The 23104-nt window shown below is 44.7% G+C and overlaps 1 protein-coding gene across 3 annotated transcripts in view; it reads left to right on the top strand.

Annotated features, from left to right (window-relative positions):
• Window positions 1-23104, top strand: part of SINHCAF (SIN3-HDAC complex associated factor) — a 91234-nt gene that overhangs the window by 42492 nt on the left and 25638 nt on the right. For 2 of the 3 annotated variants that reach the window (XM_029600007.1, XM_029600008.1), the window contains exons 3-4: window positions 7070-7169; window positions 11474-11624. In XM_029600007.1, coding sequence (XP_029455867.1) covers window positions 7070-7169; window positions 11474-11624 — 251 coding nt within the window. The remainder of the gene's footprint in view (window positions 1-7069; window positions 7170-11473; window positions 11625-23104) is intronic. The other variant, XM_029600009.1, reaches the window with a different exon arrangement.

The following is a 23104-nucleotide window of genomic DNA, read 5'->3' as shown; positions in this document are numbered from 1 at the left end:
CCACCAATTGCCAGTCACCATGGCTGCCACTGAATTGTCACCAGCCTTCGGAGGCCCCATCCTCCAATGCCCCCTGGAAGTCCTGGGCATTTCCCACAGACACCAGTGCTGGGCACCATGCCGTCTCGGAGACCCAAGGAAGAGCTGGTAACGCCTTGTCCTCCTCAGTCTGTCCTGGCCACTCCTCACTTTCAGGAGGAGTTGGACTGTAGGGTGCAATCTGTGATGCTTATGTTGAAACGGTTTTTATTGAAGTTTTCCACAAGAAAATACAACTACCAGAGGGGAGTGGTTCCTGCACCCCTCCGGACCACATTAACCAACAACAACCATTCCCACCCCCCCTCCCAGAGGAGCAAGCAAGTTAGCATTTAGAGTGATACAAAAAGTCACAACTGACAAAAAAATACAATGCGTACATAAATAACACAAGGAAATGTGGTCCTAATCATTGAGCACATAGCTGCGCGCACGGTGCGGGAGGGACTGAATGTAAAGCTGCCAGTTAACTAAAAACCGGCGTCGCTGGCTCGGAGAGGACCGGGCTGCCAAGCCTTCCATGGTCATCATGAAATGAAAGCTGTTCCTCCACGCCCAGAAGGATGGATGGTCCTTTGAACACCAGCCGGAGAGAAGGATCTTCTTTCCCACAAGACAAGCCTTGTGCAATAACATGCGCGAGCCAAGATCCCGAACACGAATTGGGGAGACACATCCAAAAAGCATCTGTGATGCTTAAAGCTCTCCAAAGCGTTGAGCTGTTGGTGCCATTGGCCCCCATGCTGGTATCAGAGCCTCTGTCATTGATGCTAGCACCCCGGCTGGAGCTTCTAGACTTCCTCTGGGCGCCCTTCTGATACAGCTGGTGCCCAAGGGACCCTCTGTTTCCTAGCGGCCACTAATGCTCTCCACTGGAGCGATCCCAGTGCTCAGGTCCTCCTCCTCAGAGGATGTGGCCAGTACAGTGTTCCCTAGGCCACGGTTCCCTGGGCCCTTCCGGCCTCCTGTGGCCTCAGTCCCCTCGATGCTAGGGGAGTCTTTGATTCCCACAATGTCCTCGAGGCCTCCGAAGCCATTGGAGCCCAGAACCAATACCCCTTATGGACCTCTCCCACAGCATGTGGGTACCAGTGAGGAGGAGGGAAGGGCCTTATGACCCTTAGGGTGATGACTCGATGGAGTCATCCTCAGTTTATTTGAACGACCCCCTCTTGGAGCCCTCCCCACCGGAGAAGCGGTGCCAGTCGACCCCCAAGGATTTGTCCTTTGCGGGGTTTGAGGGCCATGGCTGAAGCCATTCCCTTTCAGCTGCTTTCGGAGGAGGATGCATAACACAAGATGCTGGAAGTGCTCCGGTTTGACGCTCCTAAGGAGATCATGGCAGTTCCTATCCACGACCTCTTCAAGGACCTCCTCCTCTTGATGTGGGAGCACCCTATTCCTAGCTCCCTCATCATTAGAAAGGCTGATGCCACCTACTTGGTGCAGCAGGCTGTGGGGTTTGAAAAGCGGCACTCCCACCAGTCGGTGGTTGTGGAGTCCTCCCTGAAAAAGTCCTGGTGCTCCCTCTGCCCTCCCCCCCCCCCCCCCCCCCCCCAGGACTAGAACACAGAGAGCTGGACACCCTGGGCAGGAAAGTCTTCCAAGGTGCCATGCTGGTGGCCCACATTGCCACCTATCAGCTATAATTGACCTAGTACAACCGCAATCTCTGGAAACGGGTCCAGGACTTTGCAGAGGACCTGCCCTAGCAACAGCAGGAGGCAGTCTTCAGTCATTGTCCTGTTGGGTCTCAAGGCTGGAAAGCATGAGATGTGGTCCACCTGGGATATCTTCGAGAGAGCCCGCATAGCTGCGGTGGCCATCGGTGCCAGGAGAATGCATGGCTCAGAGCCTCTGACCTCCAGCTGGAAGTCCAAGACAGGTTAGCCAATCTCCCCTGCACGGGTGAAAACCTCTTTGGCGATTAAAGTCCAGGATGCAGTAGCGCAATTGAAGGACCATCACGACACCCTTCAACAGCTGTCTGCTAGCACTTCTGACCTCCCGTCCTCGGCCAGGAAGTCCTCTAGTCCGGGATCCCGGAAGCCCTTTTACAGGCAGAGGAAATACTATCCTCCAGCCTCCAGGGCTCGCACACCTTGTACCAGCTCCAGGGGCCAGCCTCGCCAATAGCGAGTGCCTAGACCCAAGCCGGTGCCCCAGAAAGCCCCGGCAACAGGCTTTTGATTGGCAGCGAGGAAGTGGAAGTCGGTTGACCATACCCCTGACATCAGATCCCTCCAGTCAGAGGCAGGCTGCTGGGTTTCGCCCATTGCTTGGCATCGGACCGCTGGGTCCTTTCTATCATTCATCAGGGCTACTGTCTAAACTTCAGCCGGCTCCAAGAGGCCTCTCCCCCATGTCCATCGTGAGGTTCATCTGCCCAACTGGTCATACTTCAGATGGAACTCTCTGCCCTCCTTGTGGCGGGCGCAGTAGAACCTGTCCCTGGCCATCAACAAGGCCGAGGGCTCTATTCGAGGTATTTCCTCATTCCGTAGAGGAATGGTGGCTTGCGCCTCATCCTCGACCTCAGGGTGTTGAACAAGCTTCTCACAAGAGAAAAGTTCAAGATGGTCTCTCTGGGCATGCTAATTCCACTCCTCAGAGGAGACTGGCTTTGCTCCCTCAATCTCAGAGGCTTATGCTCACATAGCCATCTTCCCTGGCCACCAGAAGTACCTCCGCTTCGTGGTGGGGGAAGGCCACTATCACTACAGAGTGCTCTAGCCTCAGCCCCCGCCCCCCCCCCCCCCCCCCGCGTATTCACCAAATGCCTAGCAGTGGTGGCCACCTATCTCGGGCGTCTGTCGGTACATGTTTTCCCGTACCTAGATGACTGGTTGGTCAAGATCAATTCCCACGCAGGAGTCTTAAGTGCTCTGGCCCTGACTGTGCAGACACTACAGACTTTAGGATTTGTTATCAACTACCCCAAGTCTCATCTCTGTCCATCTTCCCAGCTGGACTTCATAGCGGCCAGATTAGATACGGCATAAGCAAGAGCGTTTCTGCCCAGGGATCAGGCTCTTGCCCTCTCCTCGCTGGCCGCCCTTGTATGGAACAGCCGGCAGATATGCATCCGCCTACTAGGCCACATGGCGGCTTCCGTCTGTGACCCCTCTCGCCTGCTTGTGCATGCGGAGGACTCAATAGACCCTACAATCCCAATGTCAACAGGTCTCCCAGGACCTCGAGACTCACATTGGACTCACAGACCCTCTGTGAGTGTCTTTCTTGGTTGGAAGATCTCTCCAATTTGGAAAGGGGACTCCCCTTCCAAGCCGCTCCATCTCAGCTAGTCCTCCCTACTGATGCCCACTCCTCAAGGCTGGGGGGCCCATGTGAGTGGTATCCACACTCAGGGTCTCTGGACTGCCTCCAAAGCCCAATGTCCGACAAACTTCCTGAAGTTTCAGGCAACCCGTTACGCCTTGTGGGCGTTGAAACCACTTGTCCTGCAGGGAAGTCCTGATTTGGACAGACAACCAAGTAGCCATGTGGTATGTCGTCAAGCAGGGTGGCATGGGCTCATTCCTGGTCTGTCGGGAGGCAGTTCAAGTGTGGACCTGGGCCCTGTGCCAAGGGATGTCCCTGAGAGCCATGTACCTGCTGGGACACCTGAATGCGATTGCGGACCGCCTAAGCCACTCCTTCCAGCCTCTCGAGTAGTCCCTCTACCCGAAGATAGTGGCCAAAGTGTTCAACCAGTGGGGCATACTGGATGTCGACCTGTTCACTTTGCCCCCTCAACTGCAAAGTGAAGTTCTGCTCCCTGTGGTCGGGGGGGGGGCAGGCTTCCGGCCTGCGATGCCTTCTCCCTTCACCGGGGGAAGGGTCTGCTGTATTCCTACCCTCCTCTACCACTCGTCTTGAAGACTTTACTGAACCTTCAACAGGATGGAGGGACCATGATACTTGTGGCACCATTTTGGCCCCGACATGTCTGGTTTCCTCTTCTTCAGGACCTGTTGTGGCCACCTGTCCGGCTGGGGACAGTGCCTGACCTCATCTCTCAGAATCTGGGCACCCTGCGCCATCCAGATCTCCGGGTGTTGGCACTGACGGCATGATTGTTGAGTGCATAGCCCTTCAGCACCTGGCATGCTCAGACTCTGTCTCCTGGGTACTGGTGGCGTCTTGGAAGCCTTCCACCAAGAACTCCTACAGTTTGAAGTGGAAAACATTTTCCATCTGGTGTGAGGGGCATGACTTGAACCCTTTCTCATGTCCCCTCCCTAGACTGTTGGACTACCTGTGCCACCTTTCCAAGTCTGGGCTTCAAACCAGCAGAGTCAGGATCCACGTCCGCGCATACCATCGACGTGTCACTGGCACGCCCGTCCCAGTGCAACCTTTAGTAGGCAATTTTATGTGGGGTCTTCTCCAGCTGAAGCACCCCCTTTGACCTCCTGTCTTATTCTGGGATCTCAGTGTTGTCTTGGCACGGCTCATGCACTCTCCTTTTGAGCCACTGCAGTCCTGCGATCTGAAGTTCCTCACCTGGAAGGTTATCTTTCTGGTGGCAATTACTTCGGCTTGCAGAGTCAGTGAACTTCAGGCTCTGGTTACGTACCTGCCATACACTAGGTTCTTCCACGATTGTGTAGTCTTGCATACGCATCCTACGTTTCTGCCCAAGGTAGTGACTGATTTCCGCCTCAATCAGTCCATTTTACCCACCTTTTTTCCCCGAGGCCCCATTCCCACTCAGGGAACGGGCTCTCTTCATACCTTGGATTGCAAAAGGGCCTTGGCTTTCTACCTGGATCGTACAGCCAGCCACAGGTATTCCACCCAGCTCTTCGTGTCCTTTGATTCCAACCGCCTGGGGCAGTGGGTAAACAGACCTTGTCGAACTGGCTGGCGGATCGCATTGCCTTACTACGCGCAGGCAGGCCTCCTGCTAGCCAGCTGAGTAAAGGCTCACTCTGTGCGGGCTATGGAGAATTCTGTGGCTCCTTTGCGTGAAGTCCCCTTTGTCAGAATTTGCCGAGCCACATCCTGGAGTTCCCTTCACACGTTCACGGCTCATTACTGCTTGGACAAGGACGGGCCACAGGACTGTGCCTTCGGTCAATCCATCCTGCACAACCTGTTCCAGGCCTGAACACAACTCTCCTGTCTGTGCTTCTGTGGGAACCAGACAGTCCTCAGCCAACCCACAGCATCGCAGTTGTGCCCGTTGGCACTTTGTTCGATTGCTGTTGGTCTCTTCTGTTAGCAAGGACAGACTGGAGCTTGGTTCTCACTCACATGTGAGGACTACCATCCTGCTTGTTCTAGGAGAAAGCGCAATTGCTTACCTATAACAAGTGTTCTCCTAGGACAGCAGGTTGTTAGTCCTCAGGAATCCCACCCACCTCCCCACGGAGTTGGGTTCTCCTTCAGGTTTGTTGCTTTTTTCACTTGTAATTTCCTTCTATGTTATGAGACTGAAGGGGGACCTCACATGGACGCGTGGATAGCAGCAGGCTGGGCATGCTCAGTGTGCTGGTCAAAGCTTGTAGAAACTTTGACACCCACATGAGAGAACTAATATCCTTCTATCCTAGGAAAACACCTGTTGCATGTAAGCAACTGTGCTTTCTCTTATTTTAAAATCTTGTGCTTTTTTTTTTTCTTCTTCCTGTTTGATTATTTGGAGCTCAGATTTTAACTTTTGTTTCCCTAAAGTGCATGGTGTTCAGTAATAAAATGTCAGTTACAAAAAGCAAACTTTCCATATAGTATTTTAGCAGTATCCAGTGGCTCTTACTGTTGTACTGTTCTCATGTGGAAGATTTACAAACACAAATATCGCCCAGCCATGTGAAAGCAGAAATCAGTTTTGGGGGGGTGCAATTCTGTAAGAACTTCTGTAAATTTCAAATCCAGTTAGGTGCATAAATTGCACCAGTTTACAGAGGGGAAAATACCCACCCAAGCTATCTGTACACAATTACACCTGCTAACTTGTGCACAGAGTTGTGGGGAATGTTTTACACGTAAACGTCTGAAAATTCAGCAGCATGCATGTTAAGTGCAAACCCCCTCCAGGAATGCTTCTGCTCACTGCAGGAAAACTTAGCCACATACCCTGCATAAGTTTACCTCCATATTGGGCGGGCAATTTTTGTAAAAGGTCATTTCTCAAGGGAAAAAGTGCTGTTTTCCCTGCAGAAATGCCTTTAAAATTATCCTTTCAAGTAACCACCTTAACTAAATCTGACAATTCAAAGCTAAAAAGAATTGCAATTAATTTGTGTCCCTGAGCCATGCAAAGATGCATTTCTGGCTTGCATATGTAATGTCTGAACTCTGTGAGTAATTATTGTGGAGGGCAGCAATGGTTGTCTGCCTACTTTTGAACTTTGCCATAACAAAGAGCAGAGTTGTCAAATGAGTCAACATCTGTATGGCGACCTTAGACCTTTTTGAACTTGCATCCTAATGAATTCTGATCTGGCTATTTTATTGCCACATGCATTTTAGAAAATTCCATGACTTAAGCCTGTAAAAGCTGACTGGGGGGCATAAATGCATCTAAATAATGTAAGTAAAATCTACTCATTTATCCCTTTAAAAATTTCAATACAAATAGGCTGGTATACCATTTGCACTCACTTATCTGGCTAAGTAACACCTTTGCTGATACTTAAACAGTTAATTTTAATTTATCCAGATAAGTAGTGGCACTTACCCAGCTATATTCACATTTATCTGGCTAAGTAGCAGCAAGCGCTATTTAGCTGGACATGTCTTAAAGCGCTACTTATCCAGATAGGTCAGATAGCTGGCTATTGGCTAAGTCTTAAAGCTGTACTTCCCTGGTTATCAAATTTAACTGGCTAAGTAGTGCTATTTTTTTTTTTAACACTTATCTGGCTATCTTATATAGCCAGAAAGTCCAAAGCTGCTTGGAGAGGAGGTGGTGCATGACCAAACTATTAACTCCACTTTTTTGGTGACTGGCTGGGCGTTGTGTATCTATGCTGACCGTATTATGACAGAACTAAATGAAGAAAGTACCCTGTTTTCTCATCAGGTTACATGAGACCCGCTCAGGAGACATCTGCAATGCTTGTGTACTTCTTGTGAAGAGATGGAAAAAACTGCCAGCAGGGTCCAAGAAGAACTGGAATCATGTAAGTGCAAAAAGAGAAATTGTTGGGGCAGTGAAACATGTCTTACATGTCTTTCCTGGTTTTGTCCTTCCCAGTTTCCATTTTAAAGTCTCTTCTGATGTGGTCAGATGCTCTGATCCTATGAAACGACCCAGTGGGCTGGAAGAAGGGTGTAGGCCTCTGATTTGTCCATGGGGCATGAACAATGGGGAGAGTCCCATTGGTCTGTGGTAGAAGGAAGAGCAGGAGCAGCGGCGTATGGCTGGAGAAAGGGATGATGGCCATCAGTGGGCACCCCCAAAGAGGTGATGGCTGCTGCTGGTGGGTTCCAAGTGGGAAGAGGGAAGGAGTGTGCGTATGAGGGGAGGGAGTGTTTATGAGTGGTTCTGTGTATGTGGGGAAGGGGAGTTTGTGAGATGGCATGGGCGTGTGGGAGAATGAGAGGAATGTGTGTGAAAATGAGCATGTATGTGTGAGCGAGAACATGTTTTGTGTATGAAAGAGGAGAAAGTTTGTGTGCCTGCCCCCTCCCACCAGTCGAGGAAAATCTCAGGGTGACTAGAAGAAAAAAAAATTTCCAGGTACGTCCATTGCCAAGCAGCTATGCCACCATTACCCTTTGCGCCAGGTCCTGCATTCCATTGATTACTAGATCTAAAGTAGCTATTTTAAATCCATGGCCAACTGCTCCACAAAGCAGTCATTTATGGCAGGAAAAAGAATAAGCACTGGCAGCTAGAATTCTGCTTTACAGCCCCGGCATGTTCTGATGAGTCACCCCATCAACATTGGGATAATTTGAAATCACCCATTATTGTATTTCTGCTTTTAGGAGCCTAATCTGTTGTCTTAGTCTGGTGTACTATTCTGCATAGGTGGATGGTAGTGGGTTGGTTTTTTTTAAATATTTAAACAGTTTAAAGGGTGGCATCATTATAAAAAAAAAAAAATAGCAAGCAGCGTACAGTGACTTGCGCCCTCCACACCCCATGGGCAAATCTTTAGTAAAGACCTGTAAAGTTGAGAGATCTCACCCTTCTGTAATCTTCAATCTGGGAGATATACATCTTTAAGAAGTCTTTTGTGATAAATTAGAGGAGTTTTTCAAACAGCAAACCTAACTTTGCTTATTATATTCAACTTCAACATTATTTCTTATTGTCAGATTAAATGTATGTTGTAACTCTTGAAAGGGGGAGTATTTGCTCATCCATACCCAATACTTGTCATAAATAAGTTTAGTTTTGGCTGTCCAGGAAGCGAAAACCCCATGTTGGCTTCTTGGCAAAAAAAAAATGGATTTGCACCAATTGGCAGATAAGGGGAAATTACCAAAGAATGTCCTAATTGAGCACACAGAGCTTATCAAACTTTCCTCATCGTTTATAAAAAAAAAAAAATAAGACACCTCCCCACCCCCCCAACATTGAGAGAAGATTGGAACTCCACATGTAAAATCAAGTGGAGATGCATCAGATACCAAACGTTTCTCCACATCCAAAGGAGTATAATATCCCATATCCCAAAGCCAGTCTTTAAGATGTCACAATTGACACACCCAATTATCCCTCTAAATCCAGAAGCCCAATAGCACCACTCTTCCAGCTTCCCATGAGCTGTTGCACTTATTCTTGGCTTCCGCCCTTGCCATAATTTACAGTACCCAATAAATCGCCCGAAGATCTTTTTTGAGAAAACTCAAGGGCAATAATTGCAACATGTATTGCCATTTTGGGGAAAACATTTTAAACAAATTCACCCTACCAACTAAGGAAAGAGGAAGATTCTGTCATTGATCCATTTAGTCTTCATTTGCACTATCAAAGGTGGAACACTAAATTTATAAAGTTTAGAAACATCTGAAGGGAGATGAATCCCTAAGCACTGAAAAGAGTCTACTGTCCATCTCAAGGGAAAATTCTGGCCCCAAAGGGGAACGAACCCTTGCCAAAGTACCCATAGCCTCACACTTATCTAGGTTGAGCTTCAACCCTGAAAAGGCACCAAATGTGGAAAACTCGTGCATCCTGCCTTTAAGGAATCAACCAGCTTAGTAATATGTACCAGTGGCATAGCCACAGGTGGGCCAAGGCCCACACAACCAGGGCTCTCTGACACCGGAAGAGAGCCGGAGCTGCAAGGCTGTCGCGGGATCCCATTGTTGCGATGGTGAAGAAGAGGGCTAGAGTAGTAAGGCCGTTGTGGGATCCCATCCCCGTGATGGCAGAAGTAGGTGTTTGGCTGTACCTAATGAAAAGGCCCTGTATGCATGTGTGGGTGGGAATGGGAGCCTGGCTGTGTTTGTGTGGAGGAGGGAGAAAGGGAGCCTGGCTGTGTGTGTGTGGGGGGGGGGGGGGGGGGGGCGGAGAATGGGAGCCTGGCGCTGTGTGTGTGTGTGATGGGAGCCTGTGTGTGTGAGAGAGAGAGGAAGAGAAGAAGACATAGGAGAAGAAATAGTGCGAGAAAAGAGACCCTAAAAAGGAATTAGGAAATGACTGATGGAAAAGTGGGAAAAAAGCCTGGGACCAACTGATTTAGAAAAATATGGACAACAAAGGTAAAATATATATATATTGATATTTTTAGCAATTGGAGTATGTCATCTTTGGGAATGTGCATTTTATATATTTGTATTTTGCTCTATCTTCAGTTTCCACTGTTCAGAGTCTAGTTTCTCAAGGCTTTCTATTTTGGTTTTGTCTGCATGTTTGTTTCTAATTTGTAGTCTCTTATTTCTATATTAAGTAAGGGGCGGTCTCTGTTTAGCCTGTGTAACTGAAGTGCAGTATTTCTGCCAGCGTGTAGTTTCTGTGCAGTAGTCCAGCTTGTTCTGTTACTCCAGTAGGTGATGTATTAATGTTCTAGAGCCTGGTGTAGTATTTGCATAGCGGCTTTTTCATAAGGTTACTGTTTGCATCCTGAGAGTCAGAGCTGGGATTGTATGGTATGGCAAGGTTCTAGATGGGTGATGGGTTGTTTTTTTTGTTTTGTTTTTTTGCAGCAGTTTGTGTTACTCCACCAACAGGCAGATTTTAAATGCCCGGCACGCGTAAATTCTGGCCTTTACATGCGTGGCCGGGCCTTATGCGCACCGGGTGAATCTTCCAAGAGGCCTGGCCGGTATGCGCTCAAGTGCCAGGCCTCTTGGAAGCTGAAGTAAGTTGAGCAAAAGGTAAAAAAAAAAAAAAAAAATTTAGGGAGAGATTTATTTATTTTTAGATCCTACTTTTTTCACTGGTAGCTCAAGGCAAGTTACATTCAGGCACAGGGAGTGTTTTATGGTAATAGCGCACATTGCAATAAATAGGCTATCTTAGTGCTTTGCATAGGTATTTGCAGTAACACCACAATTGTTGTAATTCCTACCTACAACCACTGGGGGAGAGGGAGAGAGAGAGAGCACCTAGCCATAATGCCCTCACACTAGTTAGGTATTTATACCTCTATAGGAGGCCCACCTAGTAACTCGAGGTGAGGTTTAGGTAGTAGTGTAGGGATTAGGAGCCACTTTGCCATTCAGAGTGAGACGTTCGAACAGAACAGTATACTCTTGTGAAGATTTGATGTCCTTCGGAGTGAGAAAACTCACTCAAAGATGAGATTTGTACAATGTTCTCTCAACCTAACTTGATGGACTCTCAACCTGGGTAACGCCAATGAAAAAGGTGTAGTTATTTCTGGTGTTAAAACTGTGCGATTATGGCTTCGCAAACTGCGAAGCCAGCCCACTTTGACAGACATCCCGCCCCTAACTCCTCCCCCTCTTCCAAATTAGCATCGCACCATGTGTTATGGTGCTTTTTGCATGCATTAAGGCCATAACGCGAGTTGAAAAATAACCCCCTGCTTTTGTACCTGAGGTAATGGAGGGTGAAGTGACTTTCCCAAGATCACAAGGTGAGTCAGTGGGAATTGAACCCTAGCTCCCTGGTTCTCAGACTGTTCTTATTACTATACTCTTCCCTGTCTTGCATGGAATTTCTATCCATAGAGATTCCAGCGTGCAGTTTGTTTTCTGCAGAACTTTTATCCTACATGACTTTCAAATCCTTGACGTATAATGACCACCAGTTTGATCTGCTCTGTCATTGTAATGTATTGTATCCAAATATCAGTGTTCCCTTGGTTATCCTTTCCACCCACTCTCTGAGAGGTCTTATGTCTATCTTCATTTAGTCCCATACAGTCTAGCTCTCTGATCTTATTTTTAAACTTCTTGCATTTACATATAGATACTTATATATATATATATATATATAGCTTTTGTTCTTATTCACATCCCATTTTTAGATTGTGATCTTTTTTTTTTTTTTTTTTCTTTCCAGGTGGTGGATGCACGGGCAGGCCCCAGTTTAAAGACTACAATGAAGCCAAAGAAGATAAAATCCCTCTCTGGAAGTAGAATGAAGAATGATCAGATCAGCAAGTTGCAGAAAAAACTGAAACGACAGAGTAAGCTGGCATTGGCAAATCAAGGTTACATTAGCTAGTTACATATTACTTTTTTTTTTTTCATAAATTTCCAAATGTGTGCTAAAGATACATCATAGATAAAAGGAGAGAAACAATTTGGCTTTTAGAAATTAGCAATACCTCCAAATATGAAAATGTAATTAAGTTTGCTTGTGATATGTGTGTTTGGGTTTTTTTGTTTTACTATTCTTGTAGATCTTTTGTTGTGTGAATGGTAGGTAGAGTAAAACAGGTAAAATGAGATGCATGTCTTCCCTCTGAAACAGCTGAGTGTCTAATCTGGCCTTCTCTGATACATAAACCTGCTCTATTAAAATGAAGCTTTCAATTTATTACTTTTTTATGACGGGAAAACTTTTCTGGAAAAAAGATATTAAATTTCACACAAGATATTTGTACAGTAGCAAGAACACACAGAGTTAAGATCATAGTTGTATAATAAAACACAAGCATACTCATTGAGTAATCTTGTTCGTCTTCAGCCATTTCTGCCCTGTAGTTTGCATAATACTAAATGAGCACATCCCATACTTAAGCCAGTGCTGGCATGACTTAAGGTCTGAATGCTAAGTAAGCCATATCTGTTCTTACCAAGAAATCCAAAAACCATTTGCTTGGGTTTCTCCTTTTTTCCCCCTTTGTCATGTGTTCTTTACAGTAATGCGGTGTAGGAGTATTTTATGTGCCTGACTGGGGGAGGGGCAGTTTTCAAGACACTGCAGGGATGCTTTTTTTCCTGCGGATTCTGCAACAGTTTTCAATCCTCTTCAAAACTGTCCAAGAAAAAAGTACCTGTAAAAATTCACACCTCCTTTTTCAAGGAAAGAGTATCCTCTCAAAAAAAAATTGTGCCCAATATTGAAAATGCCAAAGTAGTCATGTTGCATATCTGCCATCTCCGGGAATGCCTCTGCTGAAGGCAAAGGATACACATTGTGGCCCAACAGCTACAGGGTGGACAATTTTCAAAAAGCCCTTTTACCCAGGTAAATAGCCTTCTCCATCAACAAGCAGGCATGAATGTAGCTATTACATGTGGATGACGACATCCCAGTAAAGGCTTTACTGAACACGAGCCGGAGTTCCCACATGCGTATGCTGCCTCGTGAGCCCCTCAGTCTTTCTTTGTCTGAACTACCTTGCACATGTGTCCCAGTCTTAGTAACATTTTTTTTTCAACTTTTTGGGGCCTTGTGCCCTCTGCACTTTTTCATTACTTATAAAATTGTTGCTCAGCAGCTCATCAAACAGAAAACTTAAGTTTAAAAAAAATATTAAAAAGTGGGCAGGCAGTGACTTCAAGGCCTGTATCTGTGAGAGGTGGATGTGCTACAATTAGCTACATCTACCTTGGCCCACCTCATAACTCTATTCCAGTTGTTATAGCTGTTGTCTGATGACCGCCAGGGTGTAGCAACCTTGTAGCTAGAAGGTGAAGGCCCTAATGAAGGATAAGAACCTTAAGCCTCAATGCAAGGCTTGGCAGTGGAGCCACGCCTAGTCTAGGAGCAAGGTGGTTTGGACTTCCAGTGCAGGGAGTTGAGATGGGATTCCCCCATCTCAATCCCATAAGCATGAAAAAAATGCTTCTCACTGTAGCAGTGGTTCCCAGATCTACCTCAGTTTGAGCTGGGTGCAGAAGCCAGCGGTGCCAGATCAAGCTTCAAGAAGAGCATCCAAAAGAAGACTGGCACAACAGCAGCATGTTGCTCTGCCAGACTGGGCCCCTCCTTGACACCACGGTGGGTGATGGCCTCATTGGCACAGTTCCCATCTTTCTTTAAGGTGCAGAAGATTCCCTTAATGTCATCGGTTGGTTTGTTTTTTGTTTTGTTTTTTGTTTTTTTTCCAGATCCTGCACCATCCAGGTGTCTTGGCGCAGAGGTTGCATTCAAAGGCACAGTTAACTTATGCTGTGCTGCATACCAAGAAGCTGACAATCATATTGGAGTGGAGCAATTCATCATGTAAGCCCAAGAATCCTGCCGCTGAGTCTAGAGCGCAACAGGAGAAGCAACTAGCACAGTCCAAGGATCGGGGATCTGTTCAGAAAGTGTCAATGTAAACGGCACCAAGGGTAGAGCTGGCCTCTGCTGCCGCAGTCATAGTGCAGAGGTCTTCCATGGCCATGCAGATAGCTTTGTGACCTGCGTTTTTGAAAAAGATCTCTCTCCTCTCCTCCTCCGGTGCAGAGGGTCCACAACCCGTGGGGGCCCAGCTATCAACATGGTGAAAACTTTATTTGCCATTTTGAGCCTCAATATCAAAGGGAAGTTGGATTCTCTACTGTCCAAGATGGAGATTTTTCCACATAATTGGGTGGCTTAAAGGCCTATAGTGGTGTGTTCATCTCCTCAAAAGCTTCTGGAATTTGGAAATAAGCCTTCACCATAAGGTGGTCAATTCTATTCCTCTAAGGTAGTCCCCTCAACTCTGTTAATTCTGACTTCTTACCAGACATTTCCATATCAGACCAGTGACAGTTTTCTCATCAGTCACCCTCATCCTCTTAAGGGTTGTGGCTTAGTGTTCCCTGATTCTATGGCTATCCCAGTTCACAAGCTCCTTAAGGTCCTCCAGATTAGGATGAGGCATCCACTAATATGCCTAATTAGTGGCCTGGAACCTGGATCTAAAAAACAGGATTCAAGCTTCCCCTAGTTCTGGGGTTGTCTAATTTTAACATACCACCTGATAGTGGTGGAGTAAACATTGAAAGGTGCAACGTGCACTCATTGTCACTTCAACTTGCTTTCTGGGAAGGAATCAAAGTAATTGTATATGTTTGTAAAAAGGTCTTTCAGGGGTTCATGCTGAGTATCTGGATTATGATTCACCAGCTCTACATCAAAAGCAAAATGAGAATTCAAAGCAAGGTACAAACATTACAGTACAGTTTATGAGAAAACAGTAGTTTTGGAGAGAGTAGTTGCTTAAATAGAGAGAATCTGATTCACATAGACAATAAGTAGCTGCTATTTACAATGCAGGATGTAGGAGGGGTACCTGTAAGTATGAAGGTAAGTGATTGTGCAGTTGTAGCACACCTAAGAGAGTTGCCTTCATGTGTAGTGGTCAGTTCATGGTGGGCCAAAGGCAGATTGGAAAAGCCAAGTTTTCACTAGCTTTCTGAAGGCTAGAAGGTCTGGGGCTTGTCTGATATTCTGTAACAGTGTTCCCGAGTGTTGGTGCCACGCCTCGGAAAGTAGTCTTCCTGGTGCTGACAAGTTGTATTTGAGGATAGGTACCACCAGCCAGATTTGTGATAGTGGAGGGAGCAGAGCAGGGTGGGTGAGATGGTTATTAAAGAGGTATGTTATCTATGAGGATCTAATAGGCTAGGGTTAGGATTTTGAATTTTGAACCCGTGGCAAAGCCACGGGTGGGCCTGGATGGACCATGGTCTACTCACTTTGGGTTCAGTCCCCAACCAGGGTTGTCTGACACTGGAGCAGCAAGGCCATCGAGGGATCCCATCTCCACGACACTGGAAATAGGATTTTGGCTGTGCCTAATGAAAAGGCCCCTGCTGTGTGAGGGGTGAGAATGGGAGCCTGGGAGGGTGTGTGGATTACAATGGGAGCCTGGGGGGGTCGGGTGTTTGTAAGTGAGACTGGAATCCTGAATGTACATCTGCGAGTGAAAATGGGAACCTGGGTATGCATCTGTGTGTGAGAGAATGGGAGCTGGGGAGAAAGAGAGTGAGAGGTGCCTGGTAGACCATAATGATGAGAGCATGTGGGTGTGTGTATGGGAGAGTTTGTGAGAGTGAGAGCTTGGGGGGAGAGCATATGACAGAGAGCCTGTGTGTGAGAGGAAGGCTGAAAGAAAGCATGAGCGTGTTGGGCGGGGGGAGACTGGGACCAACTGATTAGAAAAATACAAAGATCAGACAACAAAGGTAAAAAAAAAATTGTTTTGATATTTTAGCAATTGGAATATGCCATCTTTGGGAATGTGCCTTTTATATTTTTGTATTTTGCTCATTCTTCAGTATTCCACTGTTCAGAATGTAGTTTCTCAGGCATTCTACTTTGGTTTTATCTGCATGTTTCTGTTTCTAATTTATAGTCTCTTATTTCTATATTAGGTAAGGGTTGGGCTCTGTTTTGCCTGTGTAACTGAAGTGCAGTATTTCTGCTAGCGTGTAGTTTCTCTGTAGCAGTCCAGCTTGTTCTGTTATTCCAGTAGGTGATTTAATATTCTAGGGCCTGGTGTGTTTACATTGCTACTTTTTCATAAGGTTGCTATTTGAATCCTGAGTCAGTGCTCTGTGACTGTATGGTATGGCAAGGTTCTAGATGACACTTTTTTTTTTTCCAGTAGTTTGTGTTACTTCACAAAATCTTTAGCAATGGAGGGATTTTTTTTTACTGAGGTGACACCAGAATTTGAATGTCTTTTATTCATGCTGGTTGTAATGTCTTAGCTCTGCTCTGTACCAGTTCTGATGATTAATGCTATTTTATTGTATGATGACTTCTGGTTTTCTGCAGAGAGGATTCATGAAAGAATACATTGATTTTTGTTTTATTACATGATTGGTTGGATCGGTTTTCTTTGCGTTTTGTATGATATACTTGTGCATTTATAAACTGTAATAAATATAAAACAAATGCAGATTAATAAGGAATGTTTAATGCTGGTAAGTGCTTGAAATAATTGAGGTAAAATGTTTTAAAGTTTCACGCATGATGCATAATGGCTGTTGCAAATTACTTAGAAAGCCATTGTAGGGTATAGTATATGGCATTATTTATCAATAAGAATACAACTAGCAGGTCTCAGACCTGCATGCCTACTGCCCACCCATGTTAACCTTGTGCCCTCCCAAAAAATCAGTTCTGGCTATGCCACTGTTTTGAACAGGAGAGAGTCAGAAGCCAGTGGAGGGCCTTTAGGGTAGATGTGATCCTTTCAAATTTATTTTTGTTTCTCAGCAGTCGTCATGGTGCAGTATCTGTACAAATGCAGCAAAAGCTAAAGCCTCTGGATTTGACAGACCCAGAGCCGGCAGATTTCTGCTGAGGATTAATTTTGTGTGCTAGTATAGGCTAGTATTTTTGTTTGCAAGTATAAACAATTGGATGTGTTTAGGGATAGCAGACTTTGGATTAATTTTGTGAGCTAGTAAAGATTAGTATTTGTTTTTTAGTATTAGTATTGTGCATTTGCAAAGGTCACTTGTTTGATTTGAAAAGGTGAGAGTAATGGTTCCTGGGCAACTAGTCACTAGTTTGATTCCCACTCCAGTCACTTTATTTGTTATATACTGTAGATTCCCCTCACCCCCAGTTAGGAAGAAATTCTTCAAAATAAATCAGTGATTTGGAATAATATTGTTAACCCTGATTTTAGTGATTGACTAATTTTTCATCTTGTTACTGGTCATTCACAAAATACTATAAGCCACCTAGTTATCCATTTAAAAATCCTAGATTAAAAAGACACTGAATAAATAGTTACATTTAAAATCCCTTAAATTGAGATGCATACCTACCCCTTAATCAGCTTTTAAAAATATAGCAACATAAAATTAAGTTGAAGACACAAGTCCAGCAGCAAGTTGAAGGCTATCCAGTCTGAGGGCGAAAGGTTGTATGTGTTCACTCTATACAAAGAATTTCTGGCTCTCAGAGAACAAGTCTGATCTCTGGAGGCCAGAATGGCAAACATGGAGGATTTGAAGCAGACAGAGGTATGTAGAGGGGACCTTCAGGGAAATGATAGTGGTCTCAATTCTAGTCAAGCAGCTCTTATGCTGCTTTAGAGGAGCTGCGTCACCTAGGAGGCATCACCTTGTTGTGGCAGGAGGTGATTATGTAGCTAGGTCCTGCCCTCCAAGTGATGCTTTATCTTCTCACACCAAGAATGTCTCCAGGGCTGTGTCCAGTAGGGAAGGATTAGGGTGGGTAATTCAATCATTAAGAATGTAAATAGCTGGGAGGCTGGTGGACATGAGGATCTCTTGGTAACTTTCCTGCCTCATACAAAGACAGCAGGCCTCATGTACCACCTAAAAAATATTTTAGAGAATGTAGTGGAGAAGCTAACTGTCTTAGTACATGTAGGTAGTGACATAAGAGGGTACAGGAGGGAGGTTCTGGAGGCTAAATTTAAGTACTTAGGTAGGAAACTGAAATCCAGAATCTCCAGGGTTCTGTTCTCAAAAATGCTATCCATTCCATACACAGGACCCCAAAGGAAGGCTGAGCACCAGAGTTTGTGTGTAGGTGAGACAATGGTGCATGGAAGAAAGGTTTTAAATGTGTTAGGAACTGGGGAACATTCTGGGAAGTGAGAGCCTATTCTGATGGGATGGGCTGCACCTTAACCTTAACCAGGTTGCTGGTACTAATCTTTAAAGAGGAGATAGAGCAGCTTTTAAATTAGAGCTGGGGGAAAGCTGACACTCAAAAATCCCTCAGGCATATGCGTCTTCCCTGTTTTGCAAGTGTCTTTGGAAATTAGCATATCCTAACAGAGCTTGTGTTGAAGGCTGAAGTAGCCCAGATAGACTTTGATAAAGAGCACCCAGATGTGAATGACTCTAAACTGCCTGTATCATTTGCTAACAAGCAGGTTGTGAATGCAAAGAGAGATGCAAATACAAATAAAAACATACTTTAAAATATATCTGTGCAAATGTCAGAAGTCTGAAGGAGGATAACCAATGGCACAATGATACCAGGATATAAATTATATTATGATAGGGCAGATCAAATTGGTTGAGATGTGGCCCTATATGTAAAAGATGGCATAGTCAAACACGATAAAATAGTTGCAGGAAACAAAATGCAGTGTGGAATCCTTATGGATAGAAATTCCATGTGTGAAAGGTAAAATTATAGCAGTGGGTGTATACTACCAACCACTTGGCTAAAATGAAGAAACAGACCGAAATGTGAGATGAAATTAAAAAAGCAAATACATTTGGCAGCACAATAATATTGGGAGATTTCAGTTATCCCAGTATTGATTGGCTCTGTCTCATCGGGATATACTAAAAAAGATAAGTTTCTAGATGTCATAAATGACTGCTTTATGGAACAGCTGGTCCTAGAACTGACAAGAGGGGCAGCTATTTTAGATCTAGTCCTCTGTGGAATGCATGATCGATTATGAGGGGTTACTGTGGTGGGGCTGCTAAGTAATAGAGGGAGGACGTTAAGCAAAACTATTAAAGTAGCGTATAACTTTAAAAAGGGAAACTATGATAGAATGAGGAAATTAATTAGAGAAAAACTAAAAGGAGTGGTTACAAGGATTGTTAGCATGAGTTGTGGCCATTGTTTAAAAAATACCATTTTGAAAGCCTCTGCCACTATGGAGGAGGATGTCGGGAGCGAACCCATATCTGAAACATATTTTTCAAATGGTGAAGATTCTGAGAAATCTGACAATGACAATAGATCAGAATGAAAAACTAAAAAGTAGCAAACCATGGGGATCAGTTGGCATCCACCCCAGAGCTCTAAAAGAACTGAATCATAAAATCCCTAACTTATTACTAGTAATTTGTAACCTATCATTTAAATCAACCATGATTTCTGAAAATTAGAAGACTGCCAGTGTGACATCGATTTTTAAAAAGGGCTTCGGGGGAATCTAGGAAACTATAGATTGGTGAGCTTGATGTTGGTGTTGGGCAAAATGGTAGAAGCTATATAGATATTCTTGGGAAGAATCAATATGCTTTTAGTAAGGGGAAGTCTTCTGTTGCCAATCTTTCAGAAGTTTATGAAGATGTAGATAAAGGTGAGCCGGTTGATATGGTGTATTGGATTGAGGTGATAGGCAATATTCTGTTGTAGATTGGTAACTGGTTAAAAGGGTAGGACTAAATGGTCAGTTTTCCAAATGGAGAAAGGTCATTAATGGAATATCACAGGGATTGGTACTGGGACCTGTGCCTGTTTAACATATATTCATAAATGATCTGGAAAAGGGAACAAGTGAGGTCATCAGATTTGCAGATGACACAAAATTATTCAAATTTGTTAAAACTGCAGAAGGACATTGTGAAACTAGGAGTCTGGGCAGTTGAATGTCAGATGAAATTTAGTGTAGAAAAGTGCAAAGTGATGCACATAGGAAAATCAATCTAAACGAGGTACACAATGCTGGATTCTAGATTGGGAGTAACCACCTAGGAAAAAGGACCTTGTAATATTTGTGGATGATACACTGAAATCCTCAGCTCAGTTTGGAGTGGTGGTCAATAAAGCAAATAGAATGTTAGGAATGATCTCAAAAGGAATGGAGAATAAGAGAAAATATCATCACCTTTGTATCAAGCCATGGTCCAACTACACCCTACATATTGTGTGCATTTCTGGTCTAGAAAAGGTGCAGAGAGTAACAAATGATAAAGGGGATAGAACATCTCTCCTATGATGAGAGGAGGCTACAAAGGCTAGGACTCTTCAGCTTGGAAAACAGATGGCTGAGAGAATGGATAGAAGTTTATAAAATCATGAGTGGAGTGGAACAGGTAAATAAAGGATGGTTATTTACCCTTTTAAAAAATGCTAAAACTAGGAATCCATGAAAATCACCAGGGGCAGCTCCAACCATTGAAAGGCGCCCTGCCACCAGCGCCCTCGAACTGGCAGCCCACCCACCACCTTTAGGCGCCCTGCGGCACTTCTCCATCGCCATGGGAACAGAAGAGAAGAGTATCACCTGAAACTGAAAAAGGAAAAAAAACAGAACTGCAATGTGAGGGAGAGACCTGATCGGAAGCTCCTCCCCCCCCCTCCCCAATGTCTCCAGGGGCAGCTCCGACCGTTGAAAGGCGCCGCGCGCCGTGCACCAAAGGGGCGCGCCAAAGGGGCCCTCCCCTTTGTGCACCCCTTAGTGCAACCTGTAGTGCAAATGCCAGTTAATATCTTTGCAATTGAATATCTCTCCTTTATTTAATATACTTCCTGTTATCCCTTTTTGCTCAATTGTTAAAAATCCTGCATTTTGAGCTTTTGTAAACCGTTGTGATGGCTTTACCGAATGACGGTATATAAAACTCATTAAATAAATAAACAACCAGCAGATTCAAAACTAATAGTAGAAAGTGGTTTTTTGTTTTGTTTTTTCACGCGGCACCCTCAAGCTGTGGAATCTGTTGTCAAAGGATGTGATCAAGGCGATTAGCTTAGGGTTTAACCTTCATCCTACCAACTAGGATCCAACCAGGACCCCACACCCTAATGTGCTTCTGCTATATAAACACCAGAAATTATTTTCAGCTGCCATTTTAGGAATTTGTCACTTAGCCCACGGTGAGTATGATTCAAATGTTGTTCTAAACTATTCTACTTTATTCTTCCTATAGCAGCTATTTATCATTTGGGGGTCTAAAAAGACCCCAGAATAAGCAAGTTAAAAAATGTATAACTACTGATTCTTTGCATTTTCAGTCAGTAAAAAATGTCTACAAGAGGAGGGTCTTCTAAGCAGAAATATGCCTGGTATTCTACTGCAGATGTTCTGAAAGCAATTTTCAAGGATAATGATGACTCTGATTTTGAAGATACAGACAACTCTGAAGTTGATCACATATCAGAGCAATCAGAACATAGTGAAACCAAATCCGGTTTTCCATATTGAAATAAATAATAAGGCATGTTCAATGACACTGATTTTCAAGGTCAATCAACAAAACTGCATGGGGTCCATTTGGAACCCCAGTTGTTAAGATTGTGATGTAAAATATATTGGTAAGATGAAGGTTAAGAGGTTTGGACAGGCACCTTGAGGAAAACTCCATAACATATTAGCCAGGTAGATTAAAGAAAGCTGTTGCTATCTGTGGGAGTGAGTAACAGCAATTGGATCTACTTTATGGGATCTACCAGGTACTTGTGACATGGATTTCCCACTATCAGAGACAGGATGCGGGGCTCAATGGACCTTGGTCTGACCCAGTTTGGCAGTTCTTATGAGGTAAATTTTAAGACCCGCACTTGGGTGCACATGTGCGCAGGTTTGCTGGTGCGCACACATGGACACGAGGATTTTATAACAGACGCTCACGTTATAAAATCAGCTATATGCATGTACATGTGCTCATGATTTTTTATTGATGTATGCATCTGCGTGCAAATGGGGAGGCTGAACAAGTTGTTGGTTTGAGAGAGGTTCAATATGAACTCACTCCAGACAATTCTCCCTTTCATTCAAACAAGGGATTTGAATGTGTGTGTTCTGAGTCTGAAGAACATTTATGCACACATCCCCATTCCTTCTGCTCATCAGAGGTTCACAGTGAAGGATACACATTATCAGTACTAGGTGCTCCCCTTTAGCCTCTCTGCAGCCCCAAGGGAGTTTACATAATGTCTTGCGGTGGTGGCAGCAGCACAGCTTTGACAGCAGGGAGTCTATCTGTTCCCATACTTGAATGATTAGCTGGTGATGGGGCCATACCCATCGGGAGTTCTGGAATCCGTTGAGAAGACCATAAGGCTTCTCTAGTTTCTGGGGTTCTTGATCAACTTTGCCAAGTCAAACCTGGTTCCCATTCAAAGAATTCAGTTCATCGGTGTTTGGATATTCCCTTCAGGACAAAGCCTTTCTACCTGTCAAAAAAGCCACATTGCTGATGGGCTGGTAAGGTCTCTCCTTCAACAGGACTAAGTGTCAGCAAAGTCTGTCCTGGGTCTCCTTGGTCATATGGCATATGGTTCCTCTGACTCTTCTGCATATGTGGGGCCTTCCATAGAGCCTTCATAAACAATAGGATTAACTCTCAGCTTTTATCTCACCAAATCTGTGACCTCTGGGATGAGAACAGAGGTGGATGAAGTTCTAAAGGTAGGCCTCTTGTTGCACATTCCACTGCATCAAGTGAATCTTCTGCCAACACCTTTACCAAAGATGGGGGCCACACCTGGTATAGTGTGGACCCAGGGATTTGTGATCCCTGGCAGAAGATCATCTGCCTGGAACTGAAGATCATTCACTATGCTGTCGGTGCTTTTTCTCACCTGCTTTTGGGAAAGAGAAGCTTGATCCAGATGGCCATGCTCTTTGTAAACAAGGAGAGAGAGAGTTTCTCAGAACCTGGTTGTGGATGGATATCAAAGTCCATCTCCAAGCAATCTACCTTCCAGGAATAACAGAACACATTGGTGGACCACTTCAGCAGAGTGCTACATCTGCATGCATAGTTCCTGAATTAAGGGATTGTGGACTTTTTCAGTCATTAAGGAAAGCCAGTTATCGATCTGTTTGTTGCAGAAAACAGAAAAGTTGAGAAGTTCTACTCCATGCATCCAAGCAGTTACAGATCAATTCCTGAGTCTTTTAATGCTAGACTGATGCATCAGTCTACTCTCTGCATACCTGCCAATTCCTCTATTTGCCAGAACAGTCTAGAAGGTCCTTCAGGACGACAAAGATAATACTCATAGCTCCAGCATGTCCACAGCAAGTCTGGTATCCTTAATTAGTCCATCTGCAGTTCTGTCTCCAGTTCCAATGGG

This window comes from Rhinatrema bivittatum, chromosome 4 (genome assembly GCF_901001135.1).
Source record: "Rhinatrema bivittatum chromosome 4, aRhiBiv1.1, whole genome shotgun sequence".
NCBI classification, from domain to species: Eukaryota; Metazoa; Chordata; class Amphibia; order Gymnophiona; family Rhinatrematidae; genus Rhinatrema; species Rhinatrema bivittatum.
The sequence above is the reverse complement of the archived record's forward strand: the minus strand, read 5'-3'. Positions and strand labels throughout refer to the sequence as shown.